This window comes from Episyrphus balteatus, chromosome 2 (genome assembly GCF_945859705.1).
Source record: "Episyrphus balteatus chromosome 2, idEpiBalt1.1, whole genome shotgun sequence".
Classification (NCBI taxonomy): domain Eukaryota; kingdom Metazoa; phylum Arthropoda; class Insecta; order Diptera; family Syrphidae; genus Episyrphus; species Episyrphus balteatus.
In genome coordinates, this window is record NC_079135.1 from 81,304,904 (window position 1) to 81,331,479 (window position 26,576).

Sequence of the window (26,576 nt, forward strand, 5' to 3'; positions counted from 1 at the left end):
CAATCACCATCACATGAAATATCATCAGAACAGAACACTGACTTCACTCTGTGCCCGAAACTGTTTTCACCACAAAAGCAGACATCAACATACGAGAACAGTTAAAAGCGACGCAAATGAAAAAAAAAAAAAAAACTAACAAAACCATCTACCATCGACACGAAATAGGTACCTAACAGAAAACAGAGTCTGAGTTGTCTCACTGCGACTGCTGGAGACCGGAGTTTCAGCAGTTCATTTTTGAGTGCCTTCGAAGTAGGACTATGGAGCTCAAGACTGTTGAAAAACTGATTTCCTTGGTCAGAGAGAGGCCAACTATCTATGGACCACGTCCAAAGAGAGGCAAGAAGAAACACCAGAGGATACTTGATGCACTTTGGGGTGAAATAGCTATTGAGATGAATCGACCTGGTATGCATTTTTTTGATTTATTCAATTTTTTTACATATTCTTATTGCATCCATTTTTTATTCAATCAAATGATCTTTTTTTGAGTTTGACATTTTAAATAATGTAATGTATTGTATATCTAAATACCTATCTGTTCAGTTGAAATTGTTTTTTTAAGATTATTAAGAGGAGAGAATGAATGTTTAGAACCTTAAATATTTGTATAGCATTTTAAAATGTTTGTATAATGGCTTTAAAAAGCGTATCTAAGCATCTGAATATCTGAATCGGCCAAGTACCAAAGAAGAACTTGAAAGAAACGTTTTATTTACTTCATGTTTTATCACATTGTAAACCTACAATGTTTGTTTCTGCTTATTTATTGAACTAACTAGATATAGATACATTGTAACCTTCCCATTGTACTAAAAAGCAGGAATTATTAGACTTGCATCTTATTTGGATACCTAATATTTCTCTGACAAACAAATATCGAATTACAGTAGGTGGCCTCATGATTATGACCGATTTAAATTTACACAAATTTTTCACATCTAGTTAAAGAATGATGGCTAAAAAATAATTTATTTTTATTTTTTCTGTACAGAAATTATTATTACAGGTGTGTAAAAAATTATACTATTGCTAATTTTTTTTTAAGGGGTAAAGTTAAAAAAATTGATGACCTTTTTTTCAATGTTTTGTGTGTTTTCCTCTTGTTGAAAAAATGCCTTTATTCTTTCGGGAACTCTATTTTTACATGAATGAGTTGTTGCTCTGTGCTTGTGCTGACCCAGCCACTCAGTACTAAGCTTTTCCACCAGTTGGTTTAAGGTTTTCTGCAGGTTTTCGCCTAAAGCCAGAACCATAATTGGCGGATGGAGTCGGAAGCTTCTGTCAATTGTTGTTGTTTTCTTTGTATTTTCGACAAGTTTTCATCCGTCGAGTGCGGTTGCGAGCGCTGTTCCTCTCCGTTTTCATCCGACGATCCGACAATTATAGTTCTGGCTTAAGAATCCCCCAAGTGCGTTATTTGCGGAATTTAGCCCCGGAAAATTACCAAGCCTGTCTATTCTTTAATTTTCCTTAGTAATGAATGAGCGACTGAACGAACAAATGAAATTTAATGTACATAGGTATTTCTAAAGTAAAATTCAAATTAAAAAAAATTGTATTTTAATATCTAAAATAAGAAAAAGTATGAAAAAACAAATTTGTCGTTACGATTAAAAGTTTGTTCGTTCGAACAATTGGTTTTCTAATATATTTTCCTAATGTTTAATACAGTTTTTGTTAAACAATAAATTAGATTTCATTTGTTCGTTCATTTGCTCATTCGTTGGTCGCTCTCATGTGCAAAGGTTTTACAACACACAAGCCTCTCCATTCCTCTAGCCAGCTCGGTTTAGTATGCCATTCAAAAGAAATAACAAAGTTTCAATAAAATGTAGGTACTAACTATAAAGGTACAAAAAAAAAAATTAAATTCGTTTTTTAAAAAAATAAAATAAAATCTGAAATAAAATAGCCCTCCAGAACAAGTATGCAGTTTTGATTGATATATTAAGATGCATTTTTAGAAAAAAAATTTTCAAAATCGTTAAAGCCGTTTTTTAAAAAACTAATTTTTTATAAATAATTTTTTGGAAAAAAAGTTTTAAAATAAAATTGGTATGCCATTTTGTAGAAATCACTAATCAACATCTAAACACAAAATTTCAAAAAAAAAATCAATGTCCCGTTTTCGAAAACTTGTCTTTTCAAAAAAAATTTTCAAAATTTTTTTAAAAATCCAAAAATTATTTTTTTTTAAATTTTATTTTGGGCTTATATTGATGAATTATATAAATGCTTCTTCACAAAAAGTTTCGTTGAAATCGAATAAGCAGTTTCGGAGATAATCGGATTGGAAAAAAACGGTTCTATGGCAGGTACCGTTAATAATGATTTTCAAAAAAAAATTTTTTATTAGAAGTTAGACCTTGTCTTTAAACTTATATTTGAATTTTTTAAACAAAGTCGTTGAAGCCGTTTTTGAGCAATTTCAATTTTACTAAAATCGGTATATGACAAGTACCTACCGTGATATTTGGTCCAAACAAATTAATTCCAAAAAAAACTCTGGAGAGGTAGCCAAATAATGCTACATACCAAGTTTGACATCAATCGGTCCATCCGTTTAGGCTGTAGCTTCGTTTACAGACAGACAGACTGTTTTTCAATTCAATTTCAATTTTGTTTTATTGAACATACTATATACAATTGACTTAAGCTTAACTTATTTCTAATAAGATACATTGATTGATATTAAAATTTGTTGGCACATATGGGGCCTAACCTTATACAATGGATAAAAGATAAAATATATATAAATATAGTACATGAATAGGCTTAATTTTACAAGTCTGCTGACTAGGTTATCCTCGGAGTGTTCCGTCCCGGTTGTCCAGTTGTTGTATTGATAATGGTGGGTTGGGTGGTATGACATTTAGCCGCGGTAGTAGGCCGATTGCGTATCGGCGTAAAAGTAAACTACTTCCTCGTCGTCGGTTGGGATTATGTGCTCATCCAGAATATCCAAAGCACTAAGGTATCTGGGTTCGGGATGTCGTTGTTGGGTTCTCATGCTTCTCATCAGCTGATTGGGGTGGTTGGCGATGCTTCCGACAAGTTTCTTTGCAGATTGCAGCAGATACTTTTCCAACGTTATGATGTTTGCTTCCTCGTAAAGTCGCTCGTTGCTGTAGTATTTTTGTCGCTGTCGATCGAAGTAAAGTCCGGTGCAGATCCTCAGGATTTTCCTCTCAAAAATTTGAAGTTCCTTCATGGCTGTCTTGGAAATGGTATACCATACCGGAAAGCTATAGGCGATGACAGGTCGTAGAAGCTGCTTGTAGATCAGGAGTTTCATTGGTTGGCTTAATCCGTTTCTTCTCTTCATCAGGGGGTGAAGGCGATGGAAGGCGTAGTTGGCTTTTTTCAGGACAGACCTAGAGTGAAGGTTGAACCTCAGGAGCTCGTTAAAGTTGATCCCTAAATACTTCGCGTTGCGTTTGGCTGCCAATTTAGTACCATCAGGTAGTGTAAGTGTGATGCTCCTACAGTTTGCAGCTGACCGAATGCTTCGTCCTCCTGTTCGTCTAAAGCACAGTAATTCCGATTTGGATGAGTTGATCCGGATACCCCATTTACTGTAGAACCCATACAGTTTTCGAATGTGAGCTTCAACTTTCCTGGCGGCTATCGTTGGCGAGACGGACTTGTAGTATGTGAGCGAATCGTCAGCGTAAAGCAGGTTCTCACACTCACTTGTTGCAAGCGGCTGGTCTGACGTCAGGATACTATAGAGGAAGGGACCAAGTTTTGATCCTTGGGCAACTCCAGCTCTAATGCACTTCATTGCTGATTTTCTATCCTCCACTTGTACGAAGAAGTTCCTAGAAGAAAGAAAAGAAAAAATGATTTTTATTAGTGCTACAGGGAAGCCTAGTAAATGAAGTTTATGGATAAGGGCTTCTATCCATACGCTGTCAAATGCTTTCTCGACATCCAGAAAGCATGCGACAGTAACTTGATGGTTGTTCAAAGCTGAGGTGATGTCTTGGTGGAACTTCATGAGCGGATGCAGTGTGGAGTGCTTCTCCCGAAAGCCGAACTGCATGTCTGGGATAATGTTGAAATCGCTGCAAAACTTCTTGAGCTTCCTCAGTGTCAGCTCTTCCAAGAGCTTACTTAGGTTGTTGAGAAGAGAAATTGGCCTGTAATTAGATATAATGTTCCTCGCACCTTTCTTAGGAATTGCCACGATTCTTGCAGTTTTCCATTTCTGCGGGAAGTAGCTGTTGTTGATGCAGTTGTTGAGGATAATGGTTAAGAAGATTAATATTGTCTGCGGGAGCCTCTTAATGACGAAGTTGAAAATGCCATCCGGTCCGGCTGATTTCTTAGGTTTGGATAGGCTAATTATTTCGGCAATCTCTTCTGGGGTGCTCAGGTTTGGGCTGTCAACTGGATCACTTGCGGGATTGGTGTTGCTGAATGTTGCTACATCGATGTTAGGTACTAAGGTCCTTCGGATGGATGCTTCCATTTCCTGTAAGAAGACTGGGTCTGCGGAAGGGTTCAGTGTGAAGTTACCTTCGAAGTGGGCTGCAAATGCTTCTGCTTTTTCCTGAGATGTTGTTGCTTCTCCATTGTTGGTGTTAATAACTTCCGGCATTGGTGACTTCTGTCCAACAATTCGGTTGATATTCTTGAAGGCATCAGGTCCGGGCTTTATTGACTGCAGTCTCTTCTGGAACTGTGTGTTGTTGAAGTGTTGAATGGCGTTACGGAGCATGATGTTGGTGCACTGCAGCTCACTCCACACTGTCCGGTAGTTGGCATTTGATGTGTTTAAGTCCCGCTTGTGGATCCTTTGGAGGCGTTTTCTTAACCGCTGTCTGTGTGCGTATAAATTTTGCACGTGTACTGGAAGATGTTGGTAGCGGTCCTTTGATGTCTTCGGCTGTTTTTGATTGTCCAGTGCACTTGTGATTGCCGTTTCCAGAGAATCAATAGCAGCATCAATTTCAACATTCTGGAGATTTCTGTTGTGTGGTGGGAAAGTGATGGATTGTTCAACCTCTCTCTGCAGCCTGTCTATATCCAATCTCCTATAGTTGATGAAGTGTTCCGCTGGTTGTGTCACTAAGTTTATGGGCTGATGAAGCTTAATACTGAGCTGAACTGCTTCATGGTCCGAGTCGCTGGATACTGTTGAACAGATAAAGTTGCAGAAATCAGGATGAATATGCACAAAATTTGATGTTACTAAGAAGAAGTCCAATGTTGAAGGTGTTCTTGGGTAGGTTGGTTTCGGTTGAGAAATTACAACTAACGAGTGTTGAGCACTGTTGAAATCCAACCAGTCGGATATTGCCTTCCCTTCAGTGTTGATTGTTGTATCCATCCAAAGGTGATGTCTAGCATTGAAATCACCGCCGATGAGTCCATAAGTGCTTCTCGAGAGTGCGCCGTTGAGGGTCTGTAAGTCGCTCTGGATGTTTTTGGCCGTGGAATTGCATTTGAAGTACACGCTTATTATGGTGAGTGTCTCATCTCTTCCTAGGTTTAAGATTACGGCAGTAGCTTCACTGGTCGAGAGTCCTTTGATGATGGTTTCACTGGTGCTTAGGTATATTTTTCTTTACAAAAATTGCAGTCCCTCTTCGGTTCTCGGCTTTGTCCTGTCGGAAGGTGTTAAATCCAACGATGTCAATGTTATTTTTCCGTGTCACGTTGGTCTCGCTGATGAGGGCGATGTCTGGGCTGTTGTTCTTCAAGAACAAGTTGTCAGTAAGACAGACAGACTGACAGACAGACGGACTTCCGGGACCCACTATTTTGGTATTCTCTACCATCGTATGTCATGGAAAAATGCAATCTCAACTTTTTTTTTTTGTATGAATGCATAACTTGATATATGTATAGTAGGTACCTATATCGCAAGTAAAAATTACTTTTTGCAGACAACATTTTAGTTTTTAACCAAATTAGAAAAAAGTTACAAGATTCGTGAAGCTCCAATTTATTTTTACTTTTGATCAATTTAGTTTTATTCGAATAAGTTGAGTTGATTAAAATATGTATTCTCCACGTATTCGAATATTAACTCCCAATTGGTCAATAAATCATATTAAATTTTGTTTTAATTATTTGTTTTTTTAAGATAACTTTTACACACAGAGAAATTTTGTAAAGAATCCTTGAATTTAAAACTTGTTACATAAATTTTTAAATGATTTGAATTTCTTTTTCTTGATCGATACCGACTTTTTTTTTAAGCCGACACACAACAAAAAGTCAGTTGTAAACTTAATCTACATCAAATTTATAATATGAACATTATTAAGATTATTTATTATAATATTTACAAACTGACGTTATTTTAATATAAATTTGTATTATATGATTTCAGTGCGCCAATGTAAACTAAAATGGACTACCTTAAGAAACTGTTATGCAAGGCTATTACGCGAAGAACGTTCCCACAAAGTAAAAAAAAGACATTGGCATCTTAGAAACGAAATGAATTTCTTGAGAGATCACATACAACCGTACACCGAAAGCAGGTTAAAGCTGTTATCAAAACGCACAAATTCATTACGTTGTAAAATATCAAAATCTGATAATTCCACAACGAATTGCTCAATTGATCAAAATTCTTTTACATCTTCTATAATTGAACAACAAAAAGATTGTTCCTCAAATGATTTATATCAAAATCCACAAGTACCAGAGTTTATAATTGAGGAAACAAACGAGCAATGCAACAACACCAACAACAACAACTGGGAGCAGGAAGAAAATTTGCCAGAAAATAATGAAACACTTAATTTTAGTCCAGTGATCAAAATCAATCCATTTTCGTTAAGTGAAAGAATAAATGAATCATCAGAGGATACTTTTCAACCAAAAAATAAAAATGAACAATCCGAATCAAATAGTTTGTTCTTACGAAGTTTATTAGCTGACTTAAATAAACTTTCCGGTAGAAAACAACGAATTTTTAAGCGAAAAACTTTAGAAGTGCTAGAAGATTTATTTAACGAAGGAGAATATGATATTCCTAGAGATGAAAGTAATGTTAGACAATGCCAACTAACGAGATCTAACTACAACTTTCAACAACAACAAGCAGTTATAGCTGAAAAATTCGTTCACAAAACGGAACCTACAAGTCCATAGATAATAAAAATGTAAAGATGCATGTGATTTAAAAAAATAATTTCTTACTTAGAAAAGCAAAATTAGTCCTGTCGAAAGTATACAATCAGCTCCATTCGAGATCGTAGAATTTCGATTAAAAAATCAAATTGTGACAGCGTTTTTTTTAGGCAGTAAGGACTGGATACATATTATTTTACTGTAATTATACAAATAAATTTATTAATAGAATTTGAACAGATTTATAAAATATTTCTGTCTGAGAGCTTTGTATATTTTTATATTAATTTAAGATGCTATAAAACTGTTTAAATGTGCACAAGAAGTTTTTTTTTTCATACCCTTAATTTATTTCTAAGCTAAGTTATAACTGAAGAAGAGTGTACTATTTTTACTAGTTTAAAACGTAATTTAACATAATAATTTTTTGGAAAAAATTCTGATTAACGATAATGCAAAGTGTTTTAAACAATTAAAATGTTTTGAACAAATATAATACATATTAAAACATACATAATTTACTTGCTTAATGCTCAGTCGTATTCAATTTAATTAACTTTGTTTAACCTTTAAGAATAGAGAATATTCGCTGTTGTTAAGTTATTCTTCTTTAATATTTAATATGCTTAGAGTTTCAAGATTTACCACGAAATTACTTTAATTTAACTTGCAGATACCACTATAACTCTTGCCTATGAACTTGGTTGTAGACCTTATTGTTTTATTTAAACCTTCAATGTAAATTGGTGGAAGCAGCCTAACTGCGATCACTGCATAACAAAATACTAAAAGCATTTAACTTTAAAAGTAACGTTGTGTAGCTGATACAGTTTATAAATCAACAAAGCTCCATGAAAAAAATGATGATGTTTCTAAAATTGATATCTATCTTCACCTAAAAGATAACAAAAATAGTGTTTTTGGAAATTCAAAATTCTATATTTTAAAAACTTTGCACTTTAGAGCAATTCTGATAGTAAATAGATTCAAAAGGTCAAAGACCATTAGAAAATTATAATTTGGTTTCTATAGCAAAATCTGGCTGGCCAATATTACTGTCATTTACGGAGCAATCGATCGTTTTTTTTTTGTTTTTGTTTTTTTCAAAATTTTCTGAAACAAAAGTAAAACTTTTACAAAAAAAGTTTTGGTAACTTTTTTTATTGAAAAATAGGCTATTTAAATTAAATTCGTCAACACCCCAAAATTACCTAATATTTTAATGAAAAAAACATTAAAATTAGGTAAAAAAAAAAAACATGAAAAAGAAAGTTTCAAGCAAGTTTTGTTAAAATCCAATTATTTTTGTAAGTGAAAAACCATATTTTTGCATAATGTAATTGCTCAATATTTTTTATGTTATAGAGAAATCATTAAGTAGAAGTTTTTGATCTTTTTATTATCTACTTTAGCTTTCAACGTTTTTTCGTTAGAAGATTTACTTTTGACAGAAATCCTAACAACACGATTTTTGACACCCACCCGATCTTTTACTGATAAAACATTTTTATCCAAAGGCGTTACTAACGGCATGTACCGCATAGATGCATAGAACCTTCAGGCATGTACTCATCGAAAAACTTAAAGAAACTAGAGCCCTCTATAAAAGCTTCACGGAACTAACAGCACAAGCACTCCATATATTATATCCTCTAAGCTTCTGAGAAGCGTTCTGCCTGTCATATTCGTGCGAGTAAAACGCTTTCAGAAGGCTTCTGAATGATTTCGGATGATTCCGGAGAGCCAATCGAAAACGAAATTACTTTTTAAAAGAAATGTAGCTCCTTCTAGTTCTCAAAATTGCAATCCTTTTTTGTTATGGCATTGTATATATATTTCTATAGTACTATCAATCCATGAAAATACTTTAGCGACATCTTTTGGTAGCTCTGCACTTCAATTTTCTGCATAAGGTTCAAACATAAAATAAACTAGCGATCCCAGCGGTGGCGACGCAAAACAGAAAATTCTACTTCATGAGAGTACTATCATTGAATAATTATATATAGAAGTGACACCGATAGTTTCTAGCGCCACAGAATTTTATTTTTTTCGGCAATCAGATGTACTAAAAAATGTCCAGAGAGAATGGGGCTTGTCCTAGAAAATTATATTTCCAAAAATTTGTTTTTAAAAAAGGAAATTTCACTAATACAAACATTAGAAAACAAATATCAAATAAAAATAAAACGTATCGACATGTCGACATCCTAAATTAGAAAAAAAAAATAAGGAAATTTTACTCACACATAAAACATAAAACAAATATCAAACAAAAATAAATCTTATCGACACATCGACATCCTATAAATGAAAAAAGAAAATATGGAAATTTTACTCATACGTACAAAATTACACAAATATCAAACAAAAATATTGAAAAGTTATTTGACATTATAAATGTATCCATAGTAACTCGAAACTAAAAACAAAACATTTTTATTAACGACGAGAATTTGAACAAAATTAAATAATTATTGTTGTATATCCTAGGCACGTTATAGCTTATAGGGCATGAAAGTTACACTTATTTCAATAGTCCTATTAGCGTAGGTGACAAGGTGATTGCTCTTTACTTTTGCTCTTTGAGTTCGTATCCCCACAAGGATTGCTATTTTTTTATATTATATTTTTTTTTGGCAATATCATAAAATGCGTAACAACTAGCGCCTTTTTTTGCTGAATCGAAACTCCACCTGATAACTTTACTTCATGACAAATAAATTTGTGCCAAAGAAATCTGAATAAGAAGTTTTATTCACCAAAACTTATAATTAGTAAATTTTATTTTCTACGGGCCTTACCAATAATCAAATTTAAGGCTGACTTAAATATTTAACTGAATTATATATATTTCACCCTACCAATAAACAATTTAATACTCAGGTACAAGGCTAACGCTCGGCTAAATTTAATAGTTGAGTTTCATAACGAGTGCAGCTTTTAACCTGAGTTGTTTTTATACACTAGTCCAAAAAGTTAAAGGAACAAAGCAGAATTCGTGATACCTCCAACAAGTACCTATTCAATTTGATTTCTTCTACTAAGAAAGATTTGTAGAAAAAAAATTTCAAAATCGTTGGAACCTTATAAATAAATTAAAACAAAAAAAAAAATCAAAAATAAAATTGGTATGCAATTTCGTAGAAATCACTATTCAACATTCAAAACTAAAATGTCAAAAAAAAAATTAATTTCCGGTTTTCGAAAATTTGATTTTTCAAAAAAAAGTGTTCAATTTTTTTTATCCAAAAACTATTATTTTTCCAAATTGTCTTACTGTTTTATATTTAAACTATATAAATATTTAAACTATATAAAAATTCTTTAAAATTGAATTGGCAGTTTGGCAGAAAATCAGATTTGAAAAAAAAAACGGTTCTACGGTAGGTTAATAATAATTTTAAAACATTTCCATGATTGCCCAAAAACTATTTTATAATTTTTTTAAACAAAATTACTGGTACCGTTTTCGAGAACATAAAACATTTCCGATATTGGTATATGGCAGGTATCGTTATTTCTGGTAAAAAAAATTAGTTCTAAAAACCCCTCTGGAGAGTCTCCAAAAAAATACTTCATACCAAGTTTGATGTTAATCGGTAGATCCGTTTAGCTATAGACAGACAGACTGACAGATGAACAAAAAAATCTACTATTAGTATTCTCCAATGGAACAGGGCTATAGTAATGCAATGTCTGATTGTTATCTCAACTTTTTTTTTGTGAGAATGCATAGCTTGACTATATAGTATCATGACAAAATAAAGAGCATGTAAAAGCTACATTATTCTAGTTTTAAGATATTAGAAATAAATATTTTATTTCAAATGGTGAAACAGGAAAATCATTGGAACTATCCAAAACCACATTTTCATACATTTGCGATCAAAATAGACCTTTTTACAGTTTTTTTTTTTTTCAAATAAACTCAAATTCTTGTGAGTTTATTTCAACATTTTATTAATTATTATCGTTTAAATTTTAGATTAAAAAAAAATTAAAAACAGAGAAAAGTATCCAAAAATGGTACGAAAAGATTTTTTTTTTTCCAAAATTTAACATTTTGTAAAAACTGCAAATTTGAACAAAGCCGTAAATCCAAAGTTCTTGTTCGCATACATAAATCATTTTAAGCAAATAATCGAGATAGTTTCGTATTGTATTAAAATATTTGAAATATGCATTAAAATACTTTAAAATAATGTGTAATATGGCCATATTGTATGAACTTGATCCTTACCTACTCTTGCATATGGGGTTTAAGAAAATAGTAAGTATATGCTACAGTGCATGCAGACAACATTTAAATAATGTGAACTACAGCTAGATATTATTACAAAAAGCACCCTAGTCAAAATTAAATAAACTCTCTATAGTTGAAGAAAAATCTTCTTGTCGTTAATAAAAACAGAAAAACAAAATCCTTTCAAATATACATAAGAATCAAACATTCAAAAATAAATGTTCAATTCAAAATATTACAAAAATTAAAAATAAATTCAATTTGAATATTACAGAAACAAAAATAAACAAACACACTTCTAACACAACACAAAACTAATACAAATACACCAAATATAAATAATATAGTAGTTGTGGTCACTTAGTAACCAAAAGTCCTTTTAATGAATTTTTCGGCCATCGAACACAATCCTAAAACGATTGTGGCGCCACTCTTGTAACGATTGTAGCGCCACCCCTCAAACAAAGCGGATGTTTTTTCCGGTGTCACTTCTATATATAATTATTCAATGGTACTATAAGAATATATATACAATGGTTATGGTATGAAGTTACTAAGGGATTTTCTGTGAGTAAGAATTATGGACCTTCAATCCCTTGAACATGTGCACACTGTACAGTGTACATGTACACACTCTTTTTTATACAAAAGCATTTATACTGCATGAATTGTTAATCAAAATCAAAATTTTCAAAAATTGTATTTTTGGATTTTAAAATTTTGATTTTTTTTTTTTTTTTTAATTTTGGTTTTAACTGTTCATTAACAATACTATAACGTGGCATACCAACTTTATTTATTTATTTTTTTTTTTTTTCAAACAATCATTTTTTTAAAAAACCATTAGTTTTTCTTAAAATGCATTTTAACAAAAGAAATCAGAATGCATACTTTTTTTGGAGCTTAAATCTACTTAAAATGTTGTTTTATTCTTTTGAAAGACGAATTTTACATTTTTTCTCATACCAAATTTCAATATACCTAAAAAGTTTAAAAAATATTATCAACTATAACTCTAAAAACAAGGTCGTGTGACCCATTCATGCATTTTATTTTGCTATAACAATATTGATTTTCTTAATCATTAATTTAAGGTATATTTTTTCACTTAATTAATTTTAAACTACTTTATAAATTAAAACAAAAGCAAGTATGAACGACCAGGAGCTGTGTATACCTATTTTACGAGTATTTTAGACAAAATTGGCTGTATGCCTGTAGGAAGGTACTATCATTTTACTGTGCTCACACAAGTGAACAGATTAATCGTACTGCAGTATTTTTCCACAATAGTCGCATCGCAACTAAAGTGCTGATGGTTGCCTTTACTTTGCTTTTGCTATGTATTCATATGAAATTCTTGTTCGTAAACACAGTATTTTACGATGCTAGCTAATGCTCATGACTACTTTGATAAATGCAGATACAAATATACAATTTATACTAACACCATTTGAAAGCTTTAATGACAGGGGGTCACAAGGCAGACGAAATAAACGAATGATGTGCGCATATAAAACCACCAATACTAATACAGAAAAAGTCTACAAATACGTTTGTATTTAGAATAAAAATAAAGAAATAAGAGAAAAGTAACAAAACCTTGGTTGTTGGTTGCATTTTGCTAGAGAAAAACTGCATTTACGACAGTTTCTGCGTGCGCGTTGTTCAAGAAAGTAACTGCAACACATTTGACAGTATTTTTTTTTATTTTTGTCAAAATGAAAACAAATTCAGAAAACTTGAATGTGATTTTTGTTAAAATGGTGGAAGCTAATCCGTGCATTTGGGACACTAGATCAGAAACATACAGAAACAAAAAAATGGTTAAAGCTGCATGGGAAGAAATATCAAAAGAAATAAATGAACCAGGTTGGTACGTAGGACATTTTTTTCCCGTTTTAGTCTCTTAAATAAATGAATATAATGCTATTTTTGAAAAGTAGGTGTATCTACAAATAGGCTTTTTTTTTTAATTGAAAAACTTTGCTGCTCCTACAAAAAAGTTAAAACATATTATTAATAAGAATAACCAATCGATTTTTGTGATCGAATCGACTGTAAATCACTTTGAGGGTAATTTTTTGTTCAAAAAGAGGATATTTTAAATTTACTGATGAAAATTCATTTTCAGAGTCGTCATACCACTGCACATACATAAATATATTTGGTCAGAATATGATTCATCTAGTTTTGATTGTTTGTTTTGTTGTTTTAACAACAAAAAATTTTGTTTATAAGAATAATGTTACACATACGCCACAGTGACCGATTAAATTTAAAATTAAATATAGAAAAAAGAAACACAGAGCTGAAAATGAGTACAGACGTTTGATTTATTATTAAAAAATAAATATAGTATGATAATTTTTTTTGCATTTTTTGTTAACTGAATGCAAAAATATTGTGTAAATATTTTTAGTCCATTGCACAGTGGGTACCGCCATTGGTCAAAAATAAAAAAAGTAAATGTCAGTTTTTTTAAAATCCAATGATTAAACAACGTTCTACAATGTCCCATCGAACCAAAACCAAAAAAAGTTTGACAGTTACCCTTTTTTTCATTTCTTAATAGCTATTCAAAGTCGGTATATACAAAAAGGTACAGTTTTTTTATCGCTGCAGTTATAAGGTGTGAACTTGCGATAGTGACAGCGGGTGTTAAAAAATTGTGAACAGTATTAAATTGTAATGGATATTAAACGAGAAGGTTAATACTTTCTAAAAACATAAATTATATTGTTAAATAACATTCAGGCTTATTGTAATGGGGCTCGTTAGCGAAGCAATTTTAATCATTTTTATTTAGGTCAATTTTTATTAAATTAGAGATTTAGTTGGTTTGCCTTTGAGTGCCCTCTACAATTTATGTTCTCAAATGAAGAATACCGTCCTACCTTTCGAAATAATAGCACCGTTAAAAAAAAAATGGTCATTATATTTTTGACCGCACTTTGTATGGGAGGGTACCCACTGTGCATTGGAGCAAAATCATGTTTATTTTCATACTTTTTTTATGAACGTTTTACACCAAAACTTTAAACTTCAAAGCGTTTTCTCCACATCTCCCGTTTTTTTAAGTTGATGCCCTCATGTCTCCCAAGCTACTGCACCGATTCTTTTGAAATTAGGAAAACAAGTTATTTCTGTACATAATTTACGAGGTATCTTTGAAGAGTTTTTTTCAAATTTGTTAATTTGTTAAAATTTTTGATTTTTCAGTTACAAAAAATCCGCCAATTTTTCGCCAAAATCGCTTTCAAAGTGTTCTAAAAATTGAAATTTCAAAAAAAACTCATCCAGCAAAAAGTAATGAGGGGCACCGCAAATGGTCATTATATTTTTGACCGCACTTTGTATAGGAGGGTACCCACTGTGCATTGGAGCAAAATCATGCATGTTTATTTTTATACTTCTTTTTCTCCACATCTCCCGTTTTTTTAAGTTGATGCCCTCATATCTCCCAAGCTACTGCACCGATTCTTATGAAATTAGGAAAACAAGTTATTTCTGTACATAATTTACGAGGTATCTTTGAAGAGTTTTTTTTTCAAATTTGTTAATTTGTTAAAATTTTTGATTTTTCAGTTACAAAAAATCCGCAATTTTTTCGCCAAAATCGAGTTCAAAGTGTTCTAAAAAATTGAAATTTCAAAAAAAAAACTCATCCAGCAAAAAGTAATGAGGGGCACCGAAACTCTTCTTTTTTCGTAGGCACGTCCAAAGAATTGGTGCTTTTGCCGTTTTTTTTTTAAACTCAGTTAAGTGTTCTTATTTTGGAGCCTTATACATCATTTACATTTGATCGGCCATTTTGAAACTTTAACTATAAGAATATGTGTATTTTTTGCTATGTTAATTTCTACAAATCTTGGTTTTGTATTAACAAAAAAAATTTTTACTAAAAATGAACCTCAATATATCAAAAGATTTTACCAGTTTTTTTCTTTTTTGCAGCTGAAAACTGCCCTGAACGCTGGAGAAAAATTCGAGATGCTTTATTTAGAAGTATTAAAAGGCATTCAATTAAAAGAGGCACTAGAAAAAGAAAACCGTACTACCTAACATCACATCTACAATTTATTCTAGATTCTTCAATTCTCTCGACCACAAGCAAAACCGACGAATCTTACACAGATGATAATAGAGTCACGGAATATGAGACTGAATCAGAAAATTCTAAACCAGGACCATTTCTTGACGAAACTAAAACTAATAGTGTACAGGATGATTTCCCAGTCAATAATACTAATTTTGAGTCTAGCTTACATCATCAAGTCAATAAAATATCTGCAAACAAAACCAGAACTGAACAACAGCGAACTAATGCACATTACTTCGAGGTGACAGATGAAGTAGAATCAATATTGAGTAAGAGGCGAAGAATTATCGAGGAGGATGATGAAAATGATTCTGATATGAATTTTTTCAAAAGTTTGTTACGTGATGTACGTAAAATGAATGACAAACAAAACAGAAAGTTTCGACTGCGAGTCTTGCAAATTGTTGATGAAATTTTTGACGATGCAACTGTTGAAGAGTGTCCAGAATGGAAACATCCAATTGATGGTCACGTACTTTTTAGAAATCGAAGGCAAAATTGTGAATAAAAAAATTAAACAAAATATAATTATTAAAATTAAAAATAGTACCTAAACCTAACTTTTATGTACAAAAAAATATATTTATTTTGAAAAGGAAGTAGCAATTAACTTTTTATAATTTATGTAGAGGAAGGTGGCCTAAAATGGCCCCCCTAAGGGAAATCTCGAAAAAAAGTAACACTCAAACTTAAATGCTTTATACTTTTGAAAGTTTAATATATTACTCTCACATTTGTTTGCTTTGGGAGTTGAAAAAATTCCAAAAAGTATTTAAGTTTTTTAATTTTCAAGACGTCTACAAATTTTACTGATCAAATTTACCCGGGTAAAATGGCACACTGTCGAAATATACGTGATTTTAAATGAAAAATCGAGTCAAAGGGCTCCTTTTCCATTTTCTTGGAACAGGTGTTGCTTATTATTTCTGTGAGTCATTCAAAACCATGTTTCTGTTGGTTTCTCATCGCTTTACTGTAGTTTTTGGAACTTTGAATAATTTGGATGCTTTTTTCCAGATTTTGGACGGAATCAAGGACTTTCCTTAGTCCAGGGCTTCCTCTCTGCAGATCGTTTATGTTAAGCAACCATTTTCACTATAAAAAAATGAAAATGTGAAAGTTAGTACCTATGCCATTTTACCCGAGTACTAAGTAGGCCATTTTGCCCATTTTGGGTTTTCTGAATTTACGTTTTATACCGAAAAATCTAAAATCGTTCTAAGCCAACTTATTACATTAAATTATTAAGAAATACTTCATACATACGTAGGGTAAGGTGGTATAAGAGTGCGCATTTTAGACAAAATACCAAATAAAACAATAACAAAAAGAATTTAACTACTTTTTTTATATATAGTTTTTAGTTTATAATCCAAGCAACGAAAAAAACTTAAAACTGGTAACAAAAATATATTAATTCAAAAGTTATAAACAAAATACCACATTAGGAAATTTGCGCACTCTTATACATCCTATTGTGTAAGAGTGCGCGGCTTAGTTTGTAAGAGTGCGCAGCTGCGCACAGGTGTAAGTTCGCACAAAAGTCGCAAATAAAATTGCCTATCTTTAAATAAACAGAGTATTTTTCAACAAATCACTCCTTGCATGAGGAACAATCAATTTAGTCTTCGATTAATGGTTCCGAGAAAATTTCAATATTTCCGAGTTACTCTCATTCGCTTGTTTTTTGTAAAACTTTTATTTGGTTTCTTTTTGGTTGGAATTGCTTTTTCTAGCTGCTGTTTGCTGGTATATGGACAAATGCCAGTTATTTTGAAGCCTTGTATAGCATTTACTGCTCTTATAACCCGCGCACTCTTATACATCATCATGGTGCGCACTCTTACACGCTCAGACATGTAATCGAAGAATATATATATATTTCACAATTCACTTTATGACCAGTCTTACGTTTTCCTCAAATGTTTCTTTTTGTCGACTTTTTAATGTCCCATACTTTGTTTATTGTTATTTTTTGTTGTTAAGCGGAAAATTTAATTTGTTTGGCAAGAAATATTGGAAAAAAAAGTGCTAAAAAACTTAAACTTAACTAGCACCTCTGTTTATAAACACATTTGCATGAAATTTTGACAGCAGATCAAACTCATTTAGATCTTTCCAAAATAAGTGCATTCAGTCTTATATTCCCTTTCAAACCGTAGAAAATGGCCTTGCGCACTCTTATCAACCGCGCACTCTTATACCATCCTACCCTATATTAACTTCTTTTTCCAAAATACAATGTTTTTTATACTTTTTTTTGCAAAAAAAAAAAATTCACAAAATTATAACGAGTGTACTTTTTGAGGTGGTTAGAGACAGTTTGACCTGTCGAATTTTAAATAATGGCTTGAAGTTGCTAAAACTTCGTATATGTCGGTTTTGCCAGGTTAACATAAGAATCGCGTTCATAAAACTTTCTAATTATGTTCGATTCTACGATTTCTAGCAAGGGGGCCATTTTACCTTGGGGTGCCATTTTAGGCCACTTTCCCCTACCTGTATAAAATGCTTTTTTAACTAAAGTTATGGAAACCCACAAGCCTAAGACACCCAAAATGAACCTGTAATAAACTGTTCGATGTTGTCTGTTTATGTTTTTTTCGGTTATACAGCACTGGAAATCTGATTACTTTTTTTCACACCACTGTCTTATGCGTATGCGTTAAAATGGAGATATTAAAAAAATAAAAAAACGGGTCTAGGGAATTACGTAAAAATCATCAGTACCAAGTTTCAAGCAAATCCATCCATCCGTTTAGGCCCTGGCTCGATGTACAGATGGACGCACAGACGCACAGCCGCACACACGCACACACGCACAGACCGACGGACGGCATGACGAAAACCACTTTTTTGATCTTCTCCATCATCGTAATGTTGGTTTTGATTAAAACCTCGATTTTTTTTTTCTACACGAAACCAATACTACTTGCCCTATAGAGCTAGTAAAAAAGCATATATGTTTATAGAAATTAGAACTTATTCACCTTTTGCTCATTTCTTACTTTTCCCATTGGAAGCCATCAATCATAACAACAATATCAACCTCTAAAAAAAAATCATGTTTACCAGAAAAGGAGCAACATATTTATTTCAATCAACGATTTTCGGGTCACTGGGGTGTATGCGTAACATTTTTTTTCCTATACAAAATTATGAAATTTCTATGGCTGATAAAAAAAATAATCTAATGAATTTATTTTTAACTTTTCTGAAGTTTCAAATAATATAGTGAGCTCAATAATTTAGTTATTTGGAGATATTGGGACACTTCGGATTCCATCCGGAAGGTTAAAAGTTTTTCTGTGTTGTACAAGTTTTATAACATTTTAAAGTATACATAATGAAAAATATTTTTACACATCAGTGTATCAGGATTTTTACATGAGTTTCGCTTATATTTTACCTGTTGCAGGTACAAAATTACCTTAATACCATTAACACAGGTACCGCATTTAGCGGGATTTCATTCAACTGTGTAGTAAAATTATAAAATCATATTACATCGGGGTCGGATTTTTTCATCTATTTTCACTTATTTTTTTGTTTACTTTAACTGGAATAAATTTAACAGCTATATTTCGGATCAAAATATTAGTTTATCTATGATATTTACTTTGGCAAGGGTTGCAAAAAACAAAGACATACATACATCCCATATAACGTTTTCGAGGTATTGCAAATTTCTCGAAAACGGCTCTAACGATTTCGATAAAATTTGGTGTGCGGAATACTCTTATTGATTCTAACAAAACTGCCTTTTTAGTTTTTCTCAGAAAATGCGGAGTACGGAAATATGGCGTTGCCGTTTTTCAAAAATTGACATATTTTTTAAGTTCATATATTTCATCAAAGCATTAGTTATTTTATTTAAAATTTACAGAGATCATTAAGTATAAAATGTTAAAAAAAATATTTTTAAAAACATTTTTGAAAAAAAAAAATTTTTAATTTAATTTTTAAACTTTTGATTTTTTTTCTACAAAATCTTAAATTTCCAATAGATATTTAAGATAAAGATACTGTGAACTACAAGAGCAAGTACGTGCGACCCAGTCGTGCATTTTATTTTAAATGCTCCGATAACAATTTTTTCTAATCTTTTTTCTCTTGTCTTTGTATGATTTCTTTCAGTTTACGATTTCAATTTTGTAATTAGTCAGACATTCAAAAATCAATACTACAACCAACGCAACGTGATCCTTAACAAAACATGTTTTACCAAAATACAGGTTCAATCTATTCTAAACTTATCATAAATTGTTTGTTTTTTTTTTTTTTGTGATACGATTCTAAATTTATTTTCGATGGTGGCGTGCGTACCATGCTTTCATATTGTATTATGACTTGCAACAAAATAAATATAAAACAAAAATCATTACAAAACAGTCTGAAAGAAAGCCTGGCAATGTTCCAAACTAAATTTCTGCATGCATTAAAAACAAAATCTTTTTTGTTTATGACCAGTTTTTTTTTTTTTTATTCTTACGAAGAGAAGAAGAGAATATTTATTAATTTTTTTTAAACTAAAGGGTGTTAATGTTTAACATTTCAAAATAGTTTAACTTAAAAAAGTGTACCTAATTGTGTTGATTTTTAATCAGATAGATGCATAAGTTAAGAAAATAAATTGAATTATATTTTCACTCTGCCAATAGCTTCAGCGATTTTGGATTGAACTTGGCAACGAAATTTTAAATTCAAAAAGCAAACACACACAATCGACAGAATACCTTATTGACATAATATAATCATTTTTAGTTGTTATCTCCAGATCGAGTGTTTTTAACAGATCCTAAACTTGTCCTTAAGTACCTACATATATACATAAAATATATGTAGGTATAGTAAAAAACAAGTAGACAAAGTGAAAAATGTTGTTGATATTGCACTAAAATATTACCAAAGATCATATATAACAAGTCTTTGATATTTCTTACAAAACATTCTTACATTTAAAACACCCTGTTAACCTACGAACATAACATACACTATGCATAAGATTGTAATGATGGATGTGTATCTACAAATATTTTTACAACAAAATAAGAACAAATAATAAATAAAATGTTCCTACTTTCGAAATAAGAGCAAGATGGAGATGACCATATATATTTCAATCGAAATAAAATTACTTTTAATAAATTAAATTAATCCAGCATTAATCTTTTAAAATGAATTATGTATTCATTTTTAGCATTTTTAAAATAAGGAATTTTGTGACGCAACACATAATAAGCTCATAAAGAATTTGTTACTACACATACATAAATATGTAGCATTTTTATAACAGTTTACTCTTAAGGCCGGTGCACACATGATGTTTTTGACACTCGATGACACAGTCATTTTATTCTATACACAGGTATTCTACGGTGCCGCACCGGTGGTGACGCTACGGCAATCGACTGATAAATTTTACCGCTCGTGCTGTAAGCACCTGCGATTCTTTTGCCCGCAAGAACAACACCAGAAAAATGTGTGCTTGCTCAATTTAATATTTGTGTATGCGTCAAAAATCGTGCATGCATCAAGCCTTAACAATTCTTGTCCAGATATTTCAATTTTCCACGAAAGGGAGTATTTAAAAAAAAAAAACAGTTGTTTGAAAAGTAAACACGAATTCAGATACAATGGGTAACACGTCCGAAAATTCGCGACTTTTTGTGTCCGGCGCAAAGTGCCCCACCCTCACTTATTATTTGTTTACTTTTTTCCATAAAATGGCGCTGGTAAAAAAAATCGTTTACTTTTATAATTTTTGCTAATATTTGCAAAAAGTAGGTTATGTAGTTCAGGCCTTAAGGATTTTTAACTAACAACAATTTTGATAACTTATATTACTTTTTTGATGTTATACATACATACATAATTATTTTGTTAACTTGATTTTCAGATAAATATATATGTAGCTCCAGAGCTTCCTTACACGCAGAACTTTTTATTTGTGATTTAATACAAAATTAAAGTTTTGCATTTTTTAGTAAAAATTCGAAATACATACATATTCAAAAATCTTCGTGTACGGTCTAAAGAAATAAAATAAATGTAGGTTGTAGGGTAAGTATTTCTAATTTGCATTATTATCACAATCTCAATTAATTTTCTAATAAAAGTACGTTTTTAACTAAAAACATGAATGAAAATATAAAACGAAAAAACTGGTCACCCTAAAACCAAAAATTAAAAACGAACATTCACATACTAATGGTATAGCGTGAAAATTGCATTTGCCTGCAGTTTAGTTCTGCAGATGTTAGCAAACGACAGCATTTTACTAGGATGTTATATTTTTTTTTTATATATTTTTACATATTGTGTGGGCCAAGGTATTTCATATGAATTATTATGACTACGAGGCAATGACTTTCCGTAACTTTCACTCTGTATTTATAGAACTAAAATACATGGACGATGGGATTGCAATATCTGGGTAAGATCGTTCCTGAAAATTGTAAACTATAAATTGAAGTGCCCTTACCTCATTTTTGACATTGAAGGAATTTAAAAGATCATTAATAATAAAAGATACAAAGTATTTTCTGTCAAAATTGCAAAGGTAATGCTTGTCCGGAGTTTTTTTTCATTCCTTTTTAAAAATATACTTTTTTCTGACAATGGATTCAGAGTCAAAATTTGCACAGTATGATTTGGATGTAAATATAATTCCGTGTTAGGTAGCTTGTAAAATCACGTGTTTATTCGTAAGGTAAGAATCTTTATTGCTTTTTAAGGATTGTAGGCAAAACTCTGCCTTTTTTGAGACAAATTATAAAATTCAGCTTGGGTAAATACTGAAGAGAATATGTACTGAATGGAAGCGCGTGATCTGCACACTAGGCCTAAAGAGCTAAAATGATCTAAATATACATTAGAGTGGAGCGTTTTTGGACTTTTCTTTCAGATCACTGCGTGCAACTCATGGTTTATGCCTTGTGCTCTTCTGAACATATTCTGATACTTTTTTTTTATTCAACAATGGAAAAATAAAAATCGGGAAGCCTCTGAAGATTACTCGTATTTCACGAAAAACGATATTTTATGAGGCGTTAGAACCCATCTGAATTGACTTAATCATTTTCATTTCACTACCAACTGCTCATAACTTATGCTGAGTGGTCTCTAGAACCAGATCTGATCCTCTATTTTGAGTCGTTAACGAAAAAAAACAAAATCGGGAAGGCTCCAAAAAATGCACATTTTCGCAAAAATTCAGATTTTTTAAATTGTATAAAATCCCACCCAGAACAAATTTCTTTTACAACTTGTTTGTATTTGCTATATTTGTTAGAACCTATTTTAACCTTATAAGCTATGGAGCACTCAAACTGAGAACTTTTCTGTAATAATGACGTCGTTTATGGGGGATTTAAGAAAATGCTACTTTGACATCCCCTGACCCGTTTCAATAGATTTTTAAATTCTAATACTACACTTAAAAACTTCGTTAATAATTTAATTTTTATATAAAACACTAACCTTTGTAACTGCATTTAATTTATGTCGATATCTTATTTCAATCCTTAGATATTTGACATTTAGGTGTTTCCATAATTCTTGCCCATACTATATTCTTGCCCATGCAAAATTTTTATTTGAAGTAAAAATGGCGTAATAATTATACCGTTTAACGATTTATGAATTTAACAATATTAAAAACAAAAGTTTGTGGAAAACAAAAGATTGTATGGTATTTAAGAAAACCTTCTGCAGGTAAAGTTAAAAAAAATTAAGCATGGGCAAGAATTATGGAAACACCTAAATGTCAAATATCTAAGGATTGAAATAAGATATCGACATAAATTAAATGCAGTTACAAAGGTTAGTGTTTTATATAAAAATTAAATTATTAACGAAGTTTTTAAGTGTAGTATTAGAATTTAAAATTCTATTGAAATGGGTCAGGGGATGTCAAGGTAGCATTTTCTTAAATCCCCCATAAACGACGTCATTATTACAGAAAAGTTCTCAGTTTGAGAGATTTTTCTATTAACGACTCAAAATAGGGGATCATCTCTGGTACTAGAGAGCACTCAGCATAAGTTACGAGCAGTTGGTAGTGAAATGAAAAAGATTAGGTAAGTCAATTCAGATGGGTTCTACCGCTTCATAAAATATCGATTTTCGTGAAATACGAGCAATCTTCAGAGGCTTCCCGATTTTTATTTTTCCATTGTCGAGGCTTCCCGATTTTTTTTTCCAGAAGAGCACAAGGCATAAACCCTGAGTTGCACGCAGTGATCTGAAAGAAAATTCCAAAAACGCTCTACTCTAATATACATAGACCTAAACAAAATATCTGCCTCTGTCCGTAAAGTGTCAAGTTGGGTTGTCTCGTATAAGCCAGCTTTCAAAAGTGGTAAAATACTTTGTTTTTGCTTTCAGTATCAACTGATCTTCTATTTGAGACCATTTTTAGGCCCGGTTCACACATGCATCATTTAAACACCAAACACGTCTTACGATACTCACAATTAAATAGAATGGTGCACACAATCGTTCGATTACTCTGCGGCATCGCAGAATATTGTCACACGGTTACGACATAATGCGTTAAAAAGCAGGCCTTAACCTCTCATTTTTCAGATTAGTAATCTGATAAGCAGCCCACAGTGGCATAATTTTTCAGTTTTTGGTTGCAAAAATCCTAACTCTTGAAAGAACAAAGATATCTTAACAATTCTTTTCCTTCTTTAAGGAATTTGCAATACTATTTAGATTTTGAATTTCAAAAAACTATATACAGGGTGTTTCAGAAATGTTTGTTGAAATATGTATTTAAATATATTTATTTATACTCAGATCATAGTCATAATTTGCATTTCACCATCATGTCTAACGTGCATTTCTAGATACACAGTAACAGCACAATGTTATGAAGTTTATTTGAGGGTGACAAACGAAAAAAATAAAATAAAAACTAACATAATGGACTAAGAAACATTTTATAAATATTTTTTTTGAGTGTAGCAAAGTGTAGTGTAAGGGCCAGTTCACACGATTCTGAAAACCGTCCCGGAACCGGGTAAACGCCCCTTTTGGAATGTGAACCTTGTAATAAAAACCAACTGAAAGGGGATTTAATCGGTTCCGGCCGGTTTTCGGCGTTCGTCGTGTGAAATGGTCCTAATACTTGCCGTTGCATTTTTGGGCATAATTTTGTTTAAACGAATAGTAAGGTTGTAAAAATTTCGATTCAAGATTAATAAAGCCTATCAGACCCTATTACCCCAGGGAAATTAGTAAATTAAATCGCATTTTTCGCGGGACAAAATTTTTTTCATGGAATGTGTTCGGGTGGTTGTCTTTATCATAAAAGTCAATTTGTTGGGATAATTGGAGGTTGGGAACAGCCGCCATCTTGGAAAAGAGATTGGTATCGTTTTTATTGAATAGCTCCATTGTTATTCATTTTAACAAAAACTGACAAAGGTAAGACTTATTATAAAAATGTGAATGGGCTGAATTTATACTATTTCCAATTATAAATATACAAGCTGATGCTCTATCATTTTTCCTAAATCTGGACACCTCAATCTCTGCGATAGGGTTAATAGAACTCACGATATAAGCTTTTTTAACTAACCATATCACGCTTTTCAATTCAAATAAACAAACAAAATCAAAACAAAAAAGCTTCTAAAACATAATCGCATCAACGGCTTATATCTTGAGTTCTATTGGTCACATCCTCGAGATTGGGGTGTCTAGATTTAGAAAAAATAATAAAGCACCAGCTTGTATATTTATAATTTCAAAAAGTATAAATTCAGCCCATTCACATTAAGTGGAAAAGTTAAGTTATTTAACCCCCAGAAAACCGTATAAAACACAAAATTAGAGTTGTCAGACATTTGAAATCGATATTAAGACGCGTATGGCTGCAAAACTGCGTACTTATATTTTGGTTGTACCTCTACTCCGAAAATTTGCTCGGCCTACTAGCAAAAAACTAGCTTTTTTCTCACTTTTGACTAGTACATGGAGAGTTTCGGAGTTAGATTACTTCTAAAATATGATGGTCACAATAACGATTGTGGTCTCATTTTATAGATAATTATAAATACTATAATTCATTTTTGCAGAATTATCCAAACAAACCAAAACTTCGTCAGATATATGAAAAAATGTCATTTTGCCCCAACCTTGCGATACAAACACGCACTTTGACCAACTATAAAATTTTATTTAATCAACTCACGGAATTGTTTTGTATCTGAGTTTTTAGATAATTTTATTGTTAATAAGTCTTACCTTTGTCAGTTTTTGTTAAAATGAATAACAATGGAGCTATTCAATAAAAACGATACCAATCTCTTTTCCAAGATGGCGGCTGTTCCCAACCTCCAATTAATCCAACAAATTGACTTTTATGATAAGGACAACCACCCGAACACATTCCATGAAAAAAATTTTGTCCCGCGAAAAATGCGATTTCATGCCCATATTTTGACTAATTTCCCTGAGCTATATCTACAAAAATAAAAAATAAAAAAAATAATATTCCTTATTTATGACCACCCTGTAAAATCTGGCGTCCAAATACAGATATTCACACTTGAAATATGCAACACTCTTCACTTCACTAAGTTTTGCGAATATATACCTACACAACCTTTAACTCTAGCCCACATTTATACATTTTGTCTGTGCCTCGGCATCCTATGTCCACAACACCACTCTCTTTTCATCATTTGATCTTTTTCTTTATTATTAATTTATTTATTTATTTATGTATTTTTGTCTGAATTCTAGTATTTTTTTTTTCTTTCTTTTTTGTTGGCTTTTAATAACTTGGAAAACTCTTGTGCGGTGGGGGGCAAATACGAAAAAAAAAAGGAAAGAAGAAGGAAAACTCAGCAAACGAAATGTGGCAACATTGCTTTTATTGTAATAATAATAATTATTGTCAGCTTCAACTTTCTTGTTTTCTTCGTTCATCATCATTATTATTTGATTCTCCTTGCAGCTTAAGTTATGGGTATGAATTGGTCCCATAAAGTTGATCATAAAATATAAAAACCAACAAGATATAGTTTTTGTTTTAAATGTTGATCTTTGATACATACATTTCTGTCTTTTTGTTCCATTTTAAAAATTAGAAAAACTATTTCTATACCAATTTTA

General features: G+C 31.6%; 2 protein-coding genes across 4 annotated transcripts; both read left to right on the forward strand.

Annotated features, from left to right (window-relative positions):
• Positions 1-134: 134 nt before the first annotated feature.
• On the forward strand, positions 135-7,430 carry LOC129909112 (uncharacterized). 2 transcript variants are annotated; one of them, XM_055986074.1, is made up of 2 exons: positions 135-411; positions 6,350-7,430. In XM_055986074.1, the coding sequence occupies exons 1-2, from the start codon at positions 264-266 to the stop codon at positions 7,117-7,119; spliced, it is 918 nt and encodes a 305-aa protein (XP_055842049.1). In that variant the 5' UTR covers positions 135-263; the 3' UTR covers positions 7,120-7,430. The 2 variants fall into 2 exon arrangements, with proteins under 2 accessions (XP_055842049.1, XP_055842050.1); XM_055986075.1 differs by lacking the exon at positions 135-411 and adding an exon at positions 6,128-6,233.
• A 5,565-nt stretch (positions 7,431-12,995) lies between these two features.
• On the forward strand, positions 12,996-15,977 carry LOC129910697 (transcription factor Adf-1-like). Of its 2 annotated transcripts, none has more exons than XM_055988173.1 (2): positions 12,996-13,220; positions 15,302-15,977. In XM_055988173.1, the coding sequence occupies exons 1-2, from the start codon at positions 13,208-13,210 to the stop codon at positions 15,952-15,954; spliced, it is 666 nt and encodes a 221-aa protein (XP_055844148.1). In that variant the 5' UTR covers positions 12,996-13,207; the 3' UTR covers positions 15,955-15,977. The 2 variants fall into 2 exon arrangements, with proteins under 2 accessions (XP_055844148.1, XP_055844147.1); XM_055988172.1 differs by having other exon boundaries at positions 12,996-13,216.
• The last annotated feature ends 10,599 nt before the right edge of the window (positions 15,978-26,576 follow it).